At 43.8% G+C, this 18,250-nt stretch overlaps 1 protein-coding gene and 1 non-coding gene across 3 annotated transcripts in view; one reads left to right on the top strand and one right to left on the bottom strand.

Annotated features, from left to right (window-relative positions):
• Positions 1-227: 227 nt before the first annotated feature.
• MBOAT1 (membrane bound O-acyltransferase domain containing 1) overlaps positions 228-18,250 on the top strand; it is a 110,591-nt gene continuing 92,568 nt past the window's right edge. For both annotated transcript variants that reach the window (XM_059940687.1, XM_059940686.1), the window contains exon 1: positions 228-499. In XM_059940687.1, coding sequence (XP_059796670.1) covers positions 404-499 — 96 coding nt within the window. In that variant the 5' untranslated portion in view covers positions 228-403. The remainder of the gene's footprint in view (positions 500-18,250) is intronic.
• Positions 11,355-11,461, bottom strand: LOC132375524 (U6 spliceosomal RNA). The gene has a single exon (XR_009506068.1). It is a non-coding gene; the product is annotated as a U6 spliceosomal RNA (small nuclear RNA).

Below are 18,250 nucleotides of genomic sequence, written 5' to 3'. Positions count from 1 at the left end.
GCGGCGGCGCCCTTGTCGTCGCTTTCCCTCTCGGGTCGGCCCGGGCAGGGCGGGCCGGGTGGCGCTCGAGGGCCGGGCTCCGAGTCCCCACTTTTCCTCCCTCCCTTCCTCCCTCCTCCCGGGCAGTCCCGGGCGGCCGGGCCAATGAGCGGCGAGAGGAGGGCAACGGGAAGCAAGCGCTCTCGGCCGCAGCCCTCCTGCCGCGCCCGCGGCCACTGCGCCAACGCCAAGTTTGCGCCCCGAGAGTTTGCGCTGGGTCGCGTCCTCCGGCTCGCCGCTCGGTCCCCGCGAGCCAGGCGGCCGCGCGGCCCTGGAGACAGCCGCCCGCGCGCACTCGGGCGGGAGGACGCCGAGCGGGGTGGCGCGGCCTGGGGCCGGGGCTGCCGCCTCCCGAAGATGCAGGATGGCAGCAGAGCCTCCTCCCAGCCTCTCCTACCGCACCACGGGCTCCACCTGTCTGCACCCGCTCAGCGAGCTTCTGGGCATCCCTCTGGACCAGGTAACGGCGGGCGGGCGGCCCGCGGGAACCCTCCCCGAGCCGGAGCGGGCGTGAAGCCTGCGGGGGGGGTCGGGGGGGGATGTTATCTACCTCCGTCCCCGCCCCCATAGCAGATTTCACTGCTACAAACTAGACAGGTGGAGTTTTGTTTGTTGGTTTTCGATTGATGTTTTTCTCCTGTAAGTGTGAAAAATATTGGTTTACCTTGCACAGAAGGTTCGAATAAACTTTTTTTGTTTTGTTTGAAGTTTTGGGTTTCCTCGTTTCCTGTAACCCAGGGCTAAAACATTCTGATAAATGACTCAAGTGTTTCTTTCATCAGTGTAGTCAAGTCTTTATTATTTTTAAGTTAGGTGAACCTACTTAGAAACTGAACCTGAGTGATCTATAAGCAAAAGCCTGTAGCTTTTGAATGAGAGACCTGGGTTTTCGGCAGTGAGGCTTGTGAAATCGGGTTGACAGTTATTTTGTACCACCTGTGATCAACATCGGCTAGGGAGGAGGGACACAGGATGCTGTGGTTTTCCGAGGGCCTTAGGTTATTCAGTCAGTCTACCCTCGGGGGTCCAGGCTTCCTTGTAGGACAGGTTAGTGGGAGAAGAGAGGCACTGTTGCAGGTATTTGGACCGTCCAGCAACTGTCTGCTACCATTAAAACTGAAAATGGCAGCACACAACAGTAATTCCAGGTACGAAATTTTCCCGAGGGTTGAGGTTATCTTAACCCCTTTTCTTGTCTCTTTAGGTGCTGCAGGCTAGATAGGCCCTGTATTTAGCAGTGAGTCAATAAGTATACAGTTGACCCGCGAACAACACGGGTTTGAACTGCATGGGCCCACTTATATGTGTATACTTTTCAATAGAAAATACTACAGTACTGTACCGTCCGAGGTTGCTTGAATCCGCAGATTCCGAGGGACCACAGATACAAGGGGCCGACAGTAAATTATAGACAGATTAACCCCTATGTAGTTCAAGGGTCAGCTGTATGTTATTTAAATGGAATTGGGTAAGGCATGCTGGGGGAGGCCCCGCTAGTGATCTTTTAAAAAAATTCTTCTTTCCTTCAAACAAGGGTCTCCCTGCTGCTCTTTCCACTCACATTCCCTCAGCAACGAGGAAGTGAGACCTAGATGTTTCCCTGATCCAGATGCTGTTTACTGAGCCACCCTCCCACCTGGCTCCCTCTGAGCATCTGATTCAGAACTCCACCTGATCTGACTGTCGGCCGTCAATTGTCAAATCCAGACGGTCAGGAAATTGGGAGAGGTATCAGCTGCTAACGCCTGTTCTTGTAGTGAGGGTGTAGTGATTGCCAGGGACCTGCAAAGGCAGAAATAATAGCAAATTCTTCAGCCCTGAAATGAAATATAACTCAGAGCTGAATTTCCTTCAGGGGAGTTTGTTGGTACTTACCCCTCTACTCTCCATCACAATTTATTTTAATTGCATTTTCCATTTTCAGCAATTCAGCACAGCTAGAGAGAAGAGGAATCCAGGGAGGTTTTTTTGTATGGAAAGAGTTAGATTGTTAATGAATCCCAGAGATCGGCGACTGAGAGGTGCCTAGGATGATGTTATTAAGTGCTTTGTAACTGCGTCCACCCTCATCCTCCATCTCCTGGATTTCTGGCAAAGGAATTCTGGTTTTCATTTATAAAAAAGAACAAGAGAGCCTGTGGGATGTTTAAGGCTGGAAGGGAGGGATTTCTGGGATGAACCGAAGGAAAAATGTGGGTGATAGGCAAGGAAGGAGCACCTGTGATCTCTTAGATTTTAGGAAACCCCACTGCCCTCCAGCAGGGTCAAATCTAAGCGACTCTCGGTGGAAGAAGCACTTAAAGGGCAATGCCCCAGCTGGCTCATTTCAGGCCGAGGGAGAATCCCAAACCATAAATAATGTGGTTTGAGGCTAAACTGTGGCTTGAGAGTTTGGAAGCTTGATGTGTTTTTCTCCCTCGCACTTTCAAGGGCTTTTTAGTTGTTAGACTGACTTGGGGGTAATTTGTGCTCTGCCAGAAAACTTCCTTTATGACTGCTGGCTGGTATTCTACCCTCCCGGAGCCTCAGTGTCTTCACGTGTAAAATGGGAGACGACAAAAAGACCTACCTTTTGGAGTCGAGACATTTTATATAGATGTAAAATGCCCTATGGTTCTTGTATCAGACAGGGTCCTGGCAGGAAACAATTCAACTCAATGGATAGCAATGAAGAAACTTTCATGAACTACTTAGAGAGGTGTGGGTGGCATTAAGGGAACCAATAAAGGATGTTCAGGTACCAAGACCTGGGCAAGGGAAAGGGGAGAAAGTCCTGTTGCTAGGATACAGGGGGGAAGTAGAGAGAGAACCGCAGCCCTTCTGCTCCCCATCCCCTGGCCCTTCCATCTCTTGCAGTGGCCCCCAGTGTGTGGCTGGCCTGGGGCACCTGGGCGATGTGGTCTGCAGGGGCTTCCCCTGGGGCACAAAATTGGAAAGAGAAAAGTGGAGCCACGTCTGGAGGACAGTCCTAGGATAAGAGCCCAGTCCGTGATACATGTTTGCTCCTGGCCCATTAAAGAGTGACTTTTTATTGGCCTGCGATTTGCTAACAATGATAAAACATATACCTCAAGTTGCCCAAGTGGTTCTTCATATGCCACTTAAAGATAGTGAATCCTTTTCTTAATGTCTTAACATTTCACACTTATATTTGTAATTTCTGTATTGATTGCACTTGTGAGAATGTCTTTGGCTTCTGGGTCTCCCTGTGTCAAGTTGTTTATTATTTGCAAAACCTGAAATATCTGTTGAGCATTCTACCATGTGAGTGAAGAACTCTTTTTTAAAAAATTTTTATTGGAGTATAGTTGATTTAAATGTTATGTTAGTTTCAGGTGTACAGCAAAGTGAATCAGTTATACATATACATATATCTACTCTTTCTTAGACTATTTTCCCATATAAGTTATTACAGAGTATTGAGTGGAGTTCCCTGTGCTGTACAGTAGGTCCTTATTAGTTATCTATTTTAGAAATAGTAGTGTGTATATGTCAGTCCCAATCTCCCAATTTATCCCTCCCCCAACCCTTTCCCCCTGGTAATCATGTTTGTTTTCTATATCTGTGACTCTGTCTTGTAAATAAGTTCATTTGTACCATTTTTTTTAGATTCCACATATAAGCGATATCATATGATATTTGTCTTTGTCTGACTTACTTCACTCAGTATGACAATCTCTAGGTCTATTCATGTTGCTGCAGATGGCACTATTTCATTTTTTTTTTTTTATGGCTGAGTAACATTCCATTGTATACACGTACCACCTCTTCTTTATCCATTCGTCTGTCAATGGACATTTAGGTTGCTTCCATGTCCTGGCTATTGTAAATAGTGCTGCAATGGACATTGGGGTTGCATGTATCTTTTCAAATTATGGTTTTCTCTGGATATATACTCAGGAGTGGGATTGCTGGATCATATATATGGTAGCTCTATTTTTAGTTTTTTAAGGAACCTCCATACTATTCTCCATAGTGGCTGTCTTTAATTATTTTTCATCTGATTCTTCCATTTATCTGTTCTGTTAGCTTATGGGGGGAGCCTGTGTGCAATTGTGACTATACTCAGGAAAAGTCTATGGTTTTAGTTTCCAGGGACTTTTACTAGCCTGGCCTCCTCCTAAAGATGTTAAAAGCAAAATCATCTTATTTAATTAGAGACTAGAGCACAGCAGTTCAGATCCAGAGTATAGGAAATGGATGACTTAGGGGCCTTCACAGGTGCCTCACAGATGAGTTTGTTGAAAACTGCGTTTCTAGAATGAGTTTCTTTCGAGCAGATGTGGAGCTCGGGCAAAGAACTGAGGGTGACTATTTTGTTTGATTTTTTTGTTTAAATCATCTGCTCATGCCCTCTCCACTCTGTTTTGGTCGTGGGGTATGGCATGATCTCTCTTTAAACTATCCTAGCCTTTGAAGTTTGCAAAATTGACTCAGCTACCAGGATAGACGCGGTAATACTGACATTCCTAATTTGTGTGGTACACGGTCATATCCTAGGAGCTGTGCAAGAGGAGAAATTCCTGGCTTTAAGGAATTTGCAATTTGGTGGTGGGGAATGCTGAGTGCCAACGCTATTTTTACCAACTGGAATCCCCCAAATTTGTTTTTATTTGCATAAACTATCAATTCAGTATGAAATTAGGATTCTTTGTCTGGATTTCGATTCCACCACCACCCCCACCCCCGCCCAGTTTAGCATCAGCAGAAAAAGGGGCAAAGGAAAAGTAGACAAGGAGATAAGAATCCAGGAAATGGTTTTTGAGATTAAAGCAGTCCAGGTTTAGGCCTATTTATGTAAGCTTGTGTTACAGTTTAGAAGGCAAGATCAGTGAAGACCAGCTCTGAAGGCCTGACCCTCTCGACTCATGGTGATATCAGCAGTGGGTTTTGGTGATTCCACCGGGGCCTCTGACCACAGTTTCTATACCTGCCTGGAGCTTTCAGTCACCTGGTTGGTTCTTTTGCCTGTTCGTGGAAAGCCCAACCCTCAATTTTCTCTTCTTATCTAAGTCTTGCCCTTGGTTAAAAGCTCAGCTCACATTCCACAGTCATTATTAAATCAATTAAATATTTATTTAACACTAGTAGTGCCAGGGACTTGGTCAGGTCTCAGAAATAAAGGGATTAAAAAAAAAAAATCAAGGTTTCTATCCTTGAAGAGTTTATACGCCCATAGAGGAGACAAAAGACCTATAGAAGTGCTATGTCCTCACAGACCTATGTAGGTACTAATAGAGGTTTGTAGGTGGTACCTTAGTGGAACAGAGAAGGGAAAGCCACAGGACACCTTGGACTCTTGTGGAATTTACTGTTTACCTTTGACACGGTTTATATTTGACACTTGACACAAAATGTTACCTTATTTTGTTAGGTATCCTGCCTGGTTTATAATACTGAGTTTCAAACTAATTTAAAATCTCCTTGAAGTCTAGGTTTTATCTATCCTGGTATTCCAAGCAAGTAGTAGCGTGCTCAACAAATGCTTATCATTAGTAGCAATATATGTCAATGCTAATGATATACATTATCAGACTTTCATATAGAATCTTGTTTTTAAAGTGGAGAGAGATGGATCTTTGTGGGAGAGGTGGGGAGGGTCCTCTACCGAACATTCCCCCTGTTGGTGCTGCCTCCAGGCTGTACTCTTGGGTTTCTGACTTGAACAATCTACTCTCCACCCTGGGGCTTTCCAGCTGACCCCAGCTCAGGATGCATATGGCAGGTCACAGAATGTCCGTCCTGCAGAGATCCAGTTCATTAATTTTTTTGGCCTCAGTAGTTCCTACAAGGCTAGGTCTCCTCTCCCCACTTAATTTCCTTTTCATTGTCTGATAGTGAAATCATTGGCTTATGGGAGGAACATCATTTGGTTAGACTACAAACAGCAAATACTGAGTTTCTGCCGTGTTCCAGGAATTCCTGGGACTGGGTGAGGCTGCTACCATTCAAACATGAATAAAATAGGGTCCATCCTCGAAAAACTCATTGTTGGGTGGGGTGGGGACACAGAAGTCAAGAAGTGTTGCTCCTGTGTGGTGTGGTGCCGGGGCCAGCAGCATCAGCCTTGAAACTTGTTAGAAATGTTATTCTCCGCCTGGCACCCTGTCTGCTGCTCTGGGGGCAGACCCAGCCAGCGGGGGATTTAATGAGCCCTCTAGGTGGCGCTGGGATGCCCAAAAGTTTGAGAACCACTGCTGTATACAGATAATTGGGATACAAATTAATTAAGTGCAGTGGAAGTGGGGGGCGGGTGGGGGAGATGTGGTTGTCAGAGAGCATCTCACAGGTGGGGAGGACCACGAATCGGGTCTTGAAGGCCAAAGAGGTATTTGTCAGGCAAAGTGGGTAGAAAGAACAGCACGTACAGAGGTGGGGAGGTGTGAAAGTGTGCACTTCATTCAAGGAACTGAGTCCACTGAAGTGGCTGGTGAGGCTGGTGAAGACTTTGGGACTCTAGGTTGGGGAGGGAGGCCGGGGTCACATCATGAGGAAGCTGGGAGGCTCTGGTGAGATGTTTGTACTTCATCCTGCAGACCAGGGGGAAGCAAACTATGTCTATAAAGGGCCAGACAGTAAATATTTTCGGCTTTGCAGGCAGTACAGCCTTTGTTGCGACGACTCAACTGTGCCATTGTGCCGTGAGAGCAGCCATAGACAATATGTAAATCGTTGGGCCTGGCTGTGTTCTCATGAAACTTTATTTATGGACTGAAATTTGAATTTTATGTAATTTGCACATGTTGTGAAATTTTCTTCTTTTGATTTTTTTCCCAACCCTTTAAAGATGTAAAAACACGTAGTTAACATGCAGGCCACACAAAACAGGCAGGGACTGGATTTGGCCTGAGGACTGGAGTTTGAGACCCCTGTTATAGACTGATTTTCCTCACATTTGGTGGATGGACCATCACCAGTGTCTATTGCCAAATATGCTTCTGGGATTTGACTCAGACCTAGTGAATCCGAATTCATATCCAAGTGATGGGGCTGCCCAGGTGATTCTTGTGCTACCTGAAGTTTAGAGGCATTACTGCCATCAAAGGGAAGGCATTGAAGGGTTTAAGATGTGAACGGATTTTCATTTCATGAGGTGGGGCAGGAGGTCATGGCTGAAGGATGCAGGGATGGAGGTGGAGCGGGGGCTTTTGACAATGAGTGGGTGTTTAGAGTAGTCTTTATGGGGGAGCAGAGAATGAGCAGCCTGGCGTCAGTTTAATGGGTTGCTGAGTATAATCAACGCCCTGAAAATCAAAAATTTCAGGATTTGTGCCAATGTGTGGTTTTTGTCTTTCAGCAGCTCCTTCTAGGAGCGAAAGTAAAATAAATAGCTGGACGTGTGCAGGGAAGGTTGTTGGAACGTTAAGAAGTAAGGGTGTTGCAAGATGCTGACAAATAGTTGGAGGTGATGGCAGTGGAAAGGGCAGCATTTGGAGATTGGAGGGACTTTGAGGAGCAGGTGCAGGGGAAGTGAGAGAGCCGGGGGCCGGACTATTTAAGTTGAAGATTCCTAGTGAAGCTTCCCTGGGCAAGGATGAAAGTCAAGGTGTGGACATGGGAGAAGGGGTGAAAGTCAATTCAGTTTAGCAAGCCGCGGAACTGGGGGATTTTTTTTTTTAGAAATTTTAAAAAAATTTTTGGCTGTGTTGGGTCTTCGTTTCTGTGCGAGGGGCTTTCTCTAGTTGCGGCGAGTGGGGGCCACTCTTCATCGCGGTGCGCGGGCCTCTCACTGTCGCGGCCTCTCTTGTTGCAGAGCACAGGCTCCAGACGCGCAGGCTCAGTAGTTGTGGCTCACGGGCCTAGTTGCTCCGCGGCATGTGGGATCTTCCCAGACCAGGGCTTGAACCCGTGTCCCCTGCATTGGCAGGCAGACTCTCAACCACTGCGCCACCAGGGAAGCCCAGAACTGGGGGATTTGATTGATCGTCCTCCTAAACATTGAAGCTGCCCAGGTGACTGGGGATGTGGGGTGGAGAGAAAGACTCTGTGGTACCTAAACTCTCCAGGAATGTGGAGGTAGACTGGTAGATCCTGACAATGAAGAAGGACCAGAGAGGGTATGACAGGCTCTGCTATCAGGCACTCAGCCAGCCCCTCTCCAGGGCGCATCTCATTTAATGTTAGGACCCTGAGTGGGGTCTGGAGGTAGGTACTTCCTGGCTGGAAGGATGGTGCTTCTCAAAGGGCGTTGGAAGAGCTCTGTTAGCCCCTTTATCAAAGGAGGCAGCAGCTGAGCCTGATGAGCGGGGGCCAGCCTGCTCTGTTCTTTCAGTCCCACCACCCCCGTTCCCTCCAACCGACACCATCCTAGGGCCCAGTTCACACTTGGCACTACTTAAACACTTTATTGAATAAATACAGTACCAAACAAAATGCGTTCAAATGCTTTCTAAAGAAGTCAATTTTAAAGGTCTTTTATTCAGGTTAATGACAAACACAGTAAAGACAGATACGCTACTTTCACATAATTGGCTGACTTTATACAGCACTTATATCTTTTAGTCCACAAGTATATTCTAAAATGACAGAAGGATGGTGGAAGAAAAATGGTCCAAAGCAGCAATGGGGGAATCTGGAAAAGCAGTGACTTTCTTCTCTCTCCTTGCCGTTTGTGGTGGTAAAATGGGAAAGCAAACGCGTGGGGGCGGACAGTTCTCCCGCAAGGCTAAGAGCGGAGGGAGAGAGCTGGGAAGACACTGAGGCTTCCGGAGCAGAGCAGAGGGAGGGCTTTGAGGAGGACCTCGGCAGTGGGAGGGAGGTCGGTGGTGGGAAGATAAGTCGTGGAGGAGGAGGAGGAAGTCGGGAGCCCATGACTGCAAGCCTGCGTGCTGGGCAGGAGGCTCAGGGATGAGCGGCAGGGTGGGTGCTTGGCAGGTAGAGGTGTCCCCTGGGGGCCCAGAGCCCTGGTAAGGCCGCGGCCAGCGACTGACCCTGAGCCTTGTGGTCCTTCCTGGAGCTGCACACAAATAGGGTGGGCAGCCTGGGAGCTGGGCAGGGGCACAGGCAGGGCTCGCACCCACGACTGCCTCTGCAGACTTTGCTCTAGTCACTGACCTGCGTCCCAGCCACTGCTTCCCTGGGCACTGTACCATCAGCACAGCGGATGAGTTCTTTCCTGTGCCTCAGATGCACTGCGTCTTTCACACCTTCCAGCTTCTGCTCACACTTTTCCCTCTCCCTGACATTAGTCCTCATCCTCATTTCCTTTTTCATCCCCTCCTGTCTGCTCTCTGTAACCCTGGCCTTGCTCTCTCCTCTCCCCTTGTAGATCATCCCCCCGCCTCCCCCAGGGCCAAATGGATCCGATTTTATTTTCTTTGTTTCTCCATAGCACTCTCTCCATACTGTATGTGCTTCTTTTTTTGGTGGGAGGGATTATGTTTATTGACTTTGTATATGCATATCTACTTGTCTGCATATTGGTTATGTGTGTGTTTCTGTCTTTTTTTAAAAATTGAAATATATAGTTGATTTACAATGCTAGTTTCAGCTGTAGAGCAAAGTGATTCAGTTATATGTGTATTTTTCAGATTCTATTCCATTGTAGGTTATTACAATATATTGAATATACAGTACATATATTCCCTGTGCTATACAGTACATCCTTGTTGCTTACCTATTTTATGTAGAGTAGTTTGTATCTGTTAATCCCATACTTGTAATTCATCCCTCCCCCCCTCCCTTTCCCCGTTGGTAACCATGAATTTGTTTTCTATGTCTGTGAGTCTGTTTCTGTTTTGTATATAAATGCATTGGTATTATTTTTTAGGTTCCATATATAAGTGATATCATGTAATATTTGTCTTTGTCTGACTTACTTCACTCAGTAGGATATACGCTAGGTCCATCCATGTTGCTGCAAATGGCAATATTTCATTCTCTTTTCCCGCATGGTGCCTCTTACTTTATGTCTCAGATACTTATCGTCTTTCTGCCCTGCCTGATTCTGAGAGGCTTCTCTCTGTAGTTGCTTATGGAGCACCGGATGCCAAATATTGGGCTAGAAGGGGGATACAGAGGTTAATTAGGCTCTCTGTCTTCTAGGAGACAAACCAATACGCACTTGGTAAATTACTTTATTACGTGTAAACTCTTGTAAAGCAATGTGCTCAATGCTCCAGAAAATGTGTACACACGGGCCTCAGCACTCCTGGGCCTGTCCTGGGGAAGGTGAGGGGAGCTTCCTGGGAGCTGCTGCTTTAGAAGGAGAAGGGGAAAGTGCAGGGGTGAGGCCTGGTAGGACAGGCAGAATATGCCAGGAAGAGGAAGCTGTTTGAGCAGAGGTACTGAGGCCGAGAAAAGATGACCTTTCTTCTTGGGCAGTGAGCGAGGCTGGATCTTAGTCATCTTGGTATGCTTATTAGTACAAAGGAAGAACTAAATAAATTTGGTTCCATTGAAGTGGAATTTTATTTACATAATTTGCACTGGAATGGATGACTAAGTGATGATAAAATTAGGAGCCAATTCTTTTTACCCACTGGTTAGGCCTGTTTATTATTTGGACCCTACACTTCAGATTGAATAGGCCTAATTTCTGATTTGAGAGTTAATTAATGGCCCAATTACTGATAGTTAAATGTGAATCTTGGGTTGTTTAAATATAAAATTCTCCATTCCCGTTTTCATTATGTAGAGTTGATAGATGCATTACTTACCATTATAAAGGCAGATATTAATATCATTTTTTTGTCCAGTTGTCTCAAGTGTGTGTGAACAACACGTACAAATTTCCTTTTGCAGTTTGAAGTCAAGTCACTTATATATAAAAAGTGCTGTATACCCAAGTACTCCCAAGTGTTTTTGAAACATGGCCTCTGAATTACATTTATAAAGAAAAATTTCATGGAAAGATTATATCTAAGGAGATACAATCTGGAACTATCTTTTTGGAGCAGCAACTTGTAAAAAGAATTCAGTTTGTGTAATTTAATAACAGTATTTGGTTGTATGCTTTTCAGAAGCTTTCTATTTTAAGTAAGTCAACCCTTTCAGTAAACAAGACAGAGGGAAAACTTGCTGCAGTCTTGTTAATGACAATTTCTAGTAGTTTTGCCAGGATAGCCGAAGGATAGAGAATAATCAGAGGGAAAAGTAACTTCAAGTAGTTTATACGGGTTAAAAATGTGCTTTATTAAAAGCGCACTATCCCATAGGGCTTAGAAACGTGATCATCTGCCACAAGATGAACTCATTAACCCATTTTAGTTAGCCAAAAGATATGCACTCGGTTAATCATTTACCAACTTCCTTATAATAGTGGGGCTCTGCCTATAACTTTGTTATCAGTGGTTAATCTTTTTTTTTTTTTTTTTTTAAATATGGAACGCTTCACGAATTTGCGTGTCATCCATGCGCAGGGGCCATGCTAATCTTCTCTGTATCGTTCCAATTTTAGTATATGTGCTGCCGAAGCGAGCACGGTTAATCTTTTTTGAAGTATGGTTTTGAAAGTCCACACAGCATAAAAGGAGCTCTAAGTGTTGAGTTAGGACTTCTGGCTGGGGGATGGTGCTGGGGATTTCGCAACCATCATATTATTACAGATATTCCATTCTCCAGCCTATTTACCAAAACAACAACACAAAGCTCGGGTTTGAAAGCCTCATTTGAAAAAGGAGCAGGGGTACTGGAAAAGTTTTGTTCAGGGAGTTCTAACTTCTTATTTCAAACGAGTCATTAAAAAATAGAGTGGTTGTCTCCCCCTCACCCCCATTTTTGTCTCATCCATCATTCTGTACTTCTCATTTGAAACAGTCAGCAGAGGTATACAACACAAGGTTGCTAAGGCCTAGAGGAAGTTGCTAAATTCAAAAGTCATTTTGTGAAATTTCATGAAGTGGTTTAACTGTGAGTGTCACTGGGTTGAGACTTCTTTCCTCCAAAGACTTTTTTTTATCCCTGGCATTATTTTTTGCTCTACCTTTTTAAAAATTTAATTTCATTTATTTTAAATATTTATCTGTTTTAATTAAAAAATGTTTGTGTTTGATTAATTTTTTTGGTTTTTATTTTTTATAAATACAGTTTTAAAAAATGAGTTTTCTGACTAGGTAGCTTATGTACTTAGTATCAAACCACAAGGCAGAAAAGGGGGTATAATGAAAGGTCAGTCCCTGTGGTGTACGCCCCCCTCACGCCCCCCTCACGCCGCCCCCCCAGTTTGCAGCTGCTCAGATCCGCTCCCCACTGGCGGCCAGTGGCATCCTTTCAGAGGTAGGCGAGGCAGCCATGTACACAGAATCTTTCTGTCTTTTCTGACACAAACGAGAGTGTACGGTTCTTCCACTCTTCGCCTTTTTAAAAAAACTTAACAGTGTCTCTTAGGGATTGATTCATATCTGCATCTACAGAGTTCTTGTGACGTTGACTTCCTTTCTGTCTTTTCTGAGAGTTCTGCTTCTCTGCTTCCAGGAACGGCCTTGTCCTTTAGCAAACGCTGAAAGACGCTGGTGGGGGTGGGTGATGGGTTTGGGGAGGGGTCTCCCACATTGGCATGGTCCCCAGGAACATGGAGAACATGGGGACCATGTACAGCGGGGCAGGTGGGGCGGCGGGATGATTGCTGAGCTCAGGGCGAGCAGAAGATGGGCTTTGCCTCCGATTTCCCCGGGAGGGAGAGCGTACACTCTGGACTTAGGCATGAGGACGTTAAAGATTCCCTTTCCCTTGTGCCCCAGGGATGAAAATGGCTCTGCCTCCTACTGGCCCGGTGTCAGCAGAATTTTTGGTCTCTCCATCTGCTGGAAATGATGCTCTTTAAGCCCAATGCAGCTCTAGAATTCTGTGATTCCAAGATCTTCAACAGGAGCAAGGAAGGCTTGGTTTTAGATCGTAAAGAAACACTTCTTGAGGGCAAAGCCCCCCTCCAAGGCTTTTTCTTTTTCTTTTTACTTTTCAGTGGATGTAGCTAAAAGGATTGTATCTGTATATTTTCCTTTCTTGTTTCTCCCGGTGAAATGTGTGCATTTCCATGCATGTTGGCTGAAGCAAATTGACCTTCAGGGCTCTGGAATCTCTCTTCTTCCACCTCCTCATTAGAGTAAGGTCAGAACGCCTTAGGAATTTGTGTGCTTTACTCTGGAAATAAGACCATGTGAAAAAGAGCTTCTGTTTCTTGTTTACTAGGGATGTTGAGCTGGTTTTCCTCCCTTCTCAGTTCCAAAAGAGAATTGCCCATTCACCCCCAAACAGTAAGTGTTAACCTGCCTGCAGGTTATTGAACAAAAGGGAAGCAAATCAATTTGTATATGAAATTCTACTCAGAGAGCTGTTTTCTACACATCATGGAGGGAAGAACAAAAAGATTTTTCATTTTCTTAATGTGTAGGGTCTGGGGGTGGAGTTTACAAAAAGAGTATAATAAAGGACTATTTTGTAATCTCAGCCTTATCGAGTTAACATTTACCTCAGTTTTACAGTGGGCCTAAGTTACAAAACTGAAGTTGACTTATGTGTTTATCTTTCTACTGAGGTATTGAGAGCCTTTATAGATATCTTTATCTGATGGCCAGTTTTGTTATCTTAGTTTGAAAGAAGGGCGAAAGGAGGCTATAAACTAAAAGTAATCATTTCATCAAGATACCAAGTGGGGCCCAATTTCACTGTCATAACCAATAGTGAATTATGACTGTGCATCTTAGCTAGTGGAAACGGCAGAGAGAATTAGAAAGACGGTAGTGGGCTGTAAAATGATTTAGAAATTGACCACTTACAAGTTTTTAGGAGAGCTGGAAAACCATCTCTTGTGTGCTTGGCAACCCTCAAATATTTATTAGAGTTATATGTGTTGAAATTTGATTCTCTGTTGCAAAGTTTCTAGATGATATGGAGAAGTTAGAAATGAGCAGGAAAAATGGTTCTAAGAACAACTGGACTGAAGGTTCCTAAACAAAAAAGGAAATGAACTTGAGTAAAAGAGCTGACAAAAGATGGCAAGAGCCACAGACTGTGGAGTAGCTGTCAATGAGGACCATAAAATGCCGGTTAGGTAACCATAGATGGGGTATGCCACTGATGCGTCTCATTTCCTGAAGAAGGCCTTGAACTTGATGGCCTCAGAGAAGTCCTTTGTTGTGTCACTTTGTAATTATCCCTCTTTAGCACGAGTGAAAATACTAAGTGTCTCACCAATATTTCACGAAGCGACTTGCACCTCATCTAAGGTTTGCCCTTTGCTTCATAATAATAGATCACATTCTATGGTAATTAAAAAAAAAAAAAAACCAAACTTATTTTGGAAAAATTTAAAATTCACAGAAAAACTGTACTGATAGTACAAACAGTTTTTATATATGCCTCCCCTGGTTTTCCTCAATGTTAGGTACACTTGTCAAAAGTAAAACATCAACACTGATAGATAACCATTAAATAAATTCCAGACTTTTTGAATTTCACCAATTTTTCCACTAATGTCCTCTTTCTAATCTAGGATTCTGTACCTTACAATTCACCCATTTCAAGTGTACAATTCAATGTTTTTTTAGTATATTCACAAGGTTGTATAACCATTGGCATAACCAAGAGAAGTCTCAGGAGACATGACAAGTGAATGCAATGTGGTGTCCTGGATCGGGTCCTGGAGCAGAAAAAGGGCATTGGGTAGTAAGGAAATCTGAATAAAGTATGGGCTTTAGTTAATACTAGTGTATCAATAATGGTTCATTAACTATGACAAATGAAAACTTTATATGTAAGATGCTAATAAAGGAAATAGGTTGTAGGATATATGAGAACTCTCTGTATTATCTTTGCAATTTTTCTGTAAATCTAAAACTGTTCTGAAAAATAAATTTTATTTAAAACATGATGCTTTTTACTTTAAATCAGGGATTATTAGTTGTGCTATGTCTGTGAACATTGGGACCAGCGTGCTTTTAGAGAATTTTCGAGTCAGAAGAATGGAAAGAAAGCACACAATTACACTGGTATGTGTTTGTGCTTTAGATTCACTTTTGCTTTAAAGTCAGATTTATTAAAATCATTGCATGCATCTAAGTCACTTTCAGTAAAGATATAAAGGACTTTTGGTTCATCCTGAATCCTCAGGCTCCTCATCAGGTAATCTTCATGAATGAATAGTTGTTTAGTAAGATAAATATTTCTCTCCCTGTAACATCAAACAGCAGAACCACCCCTGTACAAAACTCTCCAGGCATTTACCATTGCTCAATGAGATATTTCCTCATTGTTTTGACCATAGAAATACTATTCTGCATCTCAGTTGTCCATTCAACAGGACCATTCTGAGTGTATATTGCTTAAGCCACAAGAATTCATGCAAAAATCTTCTCAAGGGATTATGGAGTGCAAGCTGTAAAAAGTGACTAAATTTTAGACCCAGGCTGTGTAATGAATGTTTGTTTCCTTCTGAGTTCTGTCCTGTGAACTTACCTTGCTCTAACATAGTAGGAACAATGCTGGAATAGACTTTGAAGAGCTGGGTTCTAGGCTTAGAGCCAGTCTTTTGTAGATGTGTGACCTTGGACAAGCTATTTAACCTTTCAGAGCCTGATTCCTTATTTGTAAAATAAGCTAATATATATACATTAGGGGTGTTTGTGTATTTCACATGAGGCAGGTGATCCATAGGGAAGATTTTAATAAACTGCTCAGTAATTATGTGGATGTTGTTTGCTATCATTTCCCCATCACCACCTTCATCACATTTTTGAAGCTCATAGGCAAAAATCCTCATGTCATAGCACTGAGCTTAAGTGAGGTGAGTGTAGGTGGCGTTTGCAGGGGAAGTTGGGTTTTCAGTTAGAATCTGGTGAAGAGTAAGAAAGACTCGACTTTGGGGATTCTATGGGATGAAGGAATTTCATACTTCAAGGCAGAAAAGATGGGGCAGAAGAAGGCAGTGAGTAAAGAAAGGAGTGACAGCTGGAAAGAAAACTTTTTTTTTGACTGTAGTGAAATGGGAAGGTGGGGATCCAAGCTGAAACATTAGTAAATTTAGTGAACCCAGGAAGTGAGAAAGAATCTCGCATAGGAATGACTCTTTTTATCAGGTAAACATTACCTGTGTTGGAATCAGATAAGGTGAGAGGGAAGGTGAGAGCTTTTGAACCTAGTTCCTATGAGGAGGATTACAGAAGGAAGAAGAGGTGTTTAACTTAAAGAAGAAAAGCCTTAGACAGGATACAATAGTAGTTTTCAGACATTTGAAGAAAATAATTATGATGTGTCCTCTGCAGAATTAAACTCAAGGGATGGAAACTTTAGGGAGGTAGGTTTCAATTGTCAGAAAATTTCTTATTAATGAGAGTTGTGTAGATAAAAGAATTGATCATCATTGGAGTTCATGAGTCCCCCATCCCAGGCAGTATTCAAGCAGAGGCTGTGTGGTGAAGACTCCTACTGTCAGGGTCTACTCCCTTCCTTCCTGATGTCCCTCCCTGCTTGCCCTGAGTTCTTTCTTTATCTAGCTGCCGGTCCACAGTGATCCTAGTTTTAGTATTAATTGACAAGTAAGTCAGTGGTTTAAGGAGTGACCTTTCTCAATGGGCATTTAAAGATAGAAAGATCCCTAAATGTTAAGCAGTAGAGGAATAGTTAGATTGAATTATGGTATACTCAAGCTGTGGAATTATATACAAGTATTAGAGAAAATAAAGTCAGATTGAAAGATATTCATCATATTGAGTGAAAAGAGCAAGTTGCAGAACAGTATGTATATTATGATCCCATGTCCTGTTTAAAGTAAAAAAAATAAAATGCTCTCTCTTTCATCTATTTATCTATCTGGTTTTGGAATGATAGTCACCAATGTGTAGCTAGTGGTCACAGTGACCTTGACCCTCTTAACAGTCACCCCGATTGCTGTGGAGGATAAAGGGGACTTTTAAATTTTTACATCTGTGTTTGCTTAAGCAAACATAGTATTTGGGTATTTAAAAACATTAAAAGGAAAGATCTTCAAGACCCAAAGGAATGAAATAATTGTGCAAAATATCAGGTGGTCTGGTGGTTGTTTTGGGACTCTCCCAGTCATAAATCCAATGGGGTTGCAGAGGGGGGTATAAGAGTGTCTTGGCGAATGGAACTACTTTTGACAGAAATGGAGAAACTGGAAACAGAGGTTGACTAAGAGGTGAACTAATGACTTCTGCTTGAGCCATATTAAGATGAGAGCAGGATTTCAAAAAAAAAAATGCCCTGAAGGCAGTGTGAGGCATGAGAGATCAGAGCTGGGGAGATGGAGATTTGGAAGTCATTGGCATGGGTTGGGGTGGGGTGGATGAAACCAGGAAAAGGAACAAACTCACTGAGGGCGGAAATGAGATGAGACCACAGCAGAGACTTGCCCTGGTAAACACTCCCCACTGAATGCCCGTGGAGGAGCCCAGAGAGAGGGCAGCATTAAAAAGGTAATTTAGTAGCACAGAAATAGGTGAGGGTGGGAGGGGTGTTGCAGGGCCCTCAAGGGAGGAGGAGGGTTGAATTTTTTGAGAAAAATATTGTTTGGGATGGTGGAGAAGGCAGTTTTAGAAAAGTGGTGAAGAGGGAAAATGATACAGTGTTTAGGGAAGAAATGGACATATGTGTAGACCATTCATAAGAGAAATCTGATGGCTTTGAAGAAGAGAGATGAGACAATGGCAGGAAGGGCCAAGGGGAGGTTTGTTTTCAGTTTTAAAGTTAGAGGGGAATTATCCATATCTAAAGACAGAAGCGAAGAAATCACAAAACCTGTGGAGAAGAAGTTGACAGAGACTTGATGCAGAGTGGGTTAAATGTGAGAGGGGACAGGATCCAGCACATGGTCAGCTGAGGACACGGAGACAAGGTCCCCTCTGCACCTGGAAGGGTGGGTGTGAGCCTGAATCACTTCAAGATGGAGACAGGAAGAAGCATGGGGTGCTCCTGCTGAATAGCCTTGGCTTTGGTTTTTCATTTGACTGAAGAATACCTGGATGAACATGTGAAAACAGATTTATCAGCATTTGTTCTTCAGAAAGAGCCGAGTAGATGGGAACCATCAAAAGGGTGGGACGGAGCTCAAAGTATCATAAGGACTTAAGGCATCCTAAGGACATAAGGTGTCATGAGGTGGCTCAAGTTGTCCTTGTTTACAGTGGTCACCATCAGAATCACCTGGGCAACACTTTAAACACAGGGATTCCTAGGCCCCACCCCTGATCTTTCTGAGTCAGAATTTCCTAAGAAGTCCCAGTCTAAGACTGAGGGAGTCTAAAGAATCGACCTA

The sequence above is a fragment of the Balaenoptera ricei genome, chromosome 11 (assembly GCF_028023285.1).
Source record: "Balaenoptera ricei isolate mBalRic1 chromosome 11, mBalRic1.hap2, whole genome shotgun sequence".
Taxonomy (NCBI): Eukaryota; Metazoa; Chordata; class Mammalia; order Artiodactyla; family Balaenopteridae; genus Balaenoptera; species Balaenoptera ricei.
The sequence above is the reverse complement of the archived record's forward strand: the minus strand, read 5'-3'. Positions and strand labels throughout refer to the sequence as shown.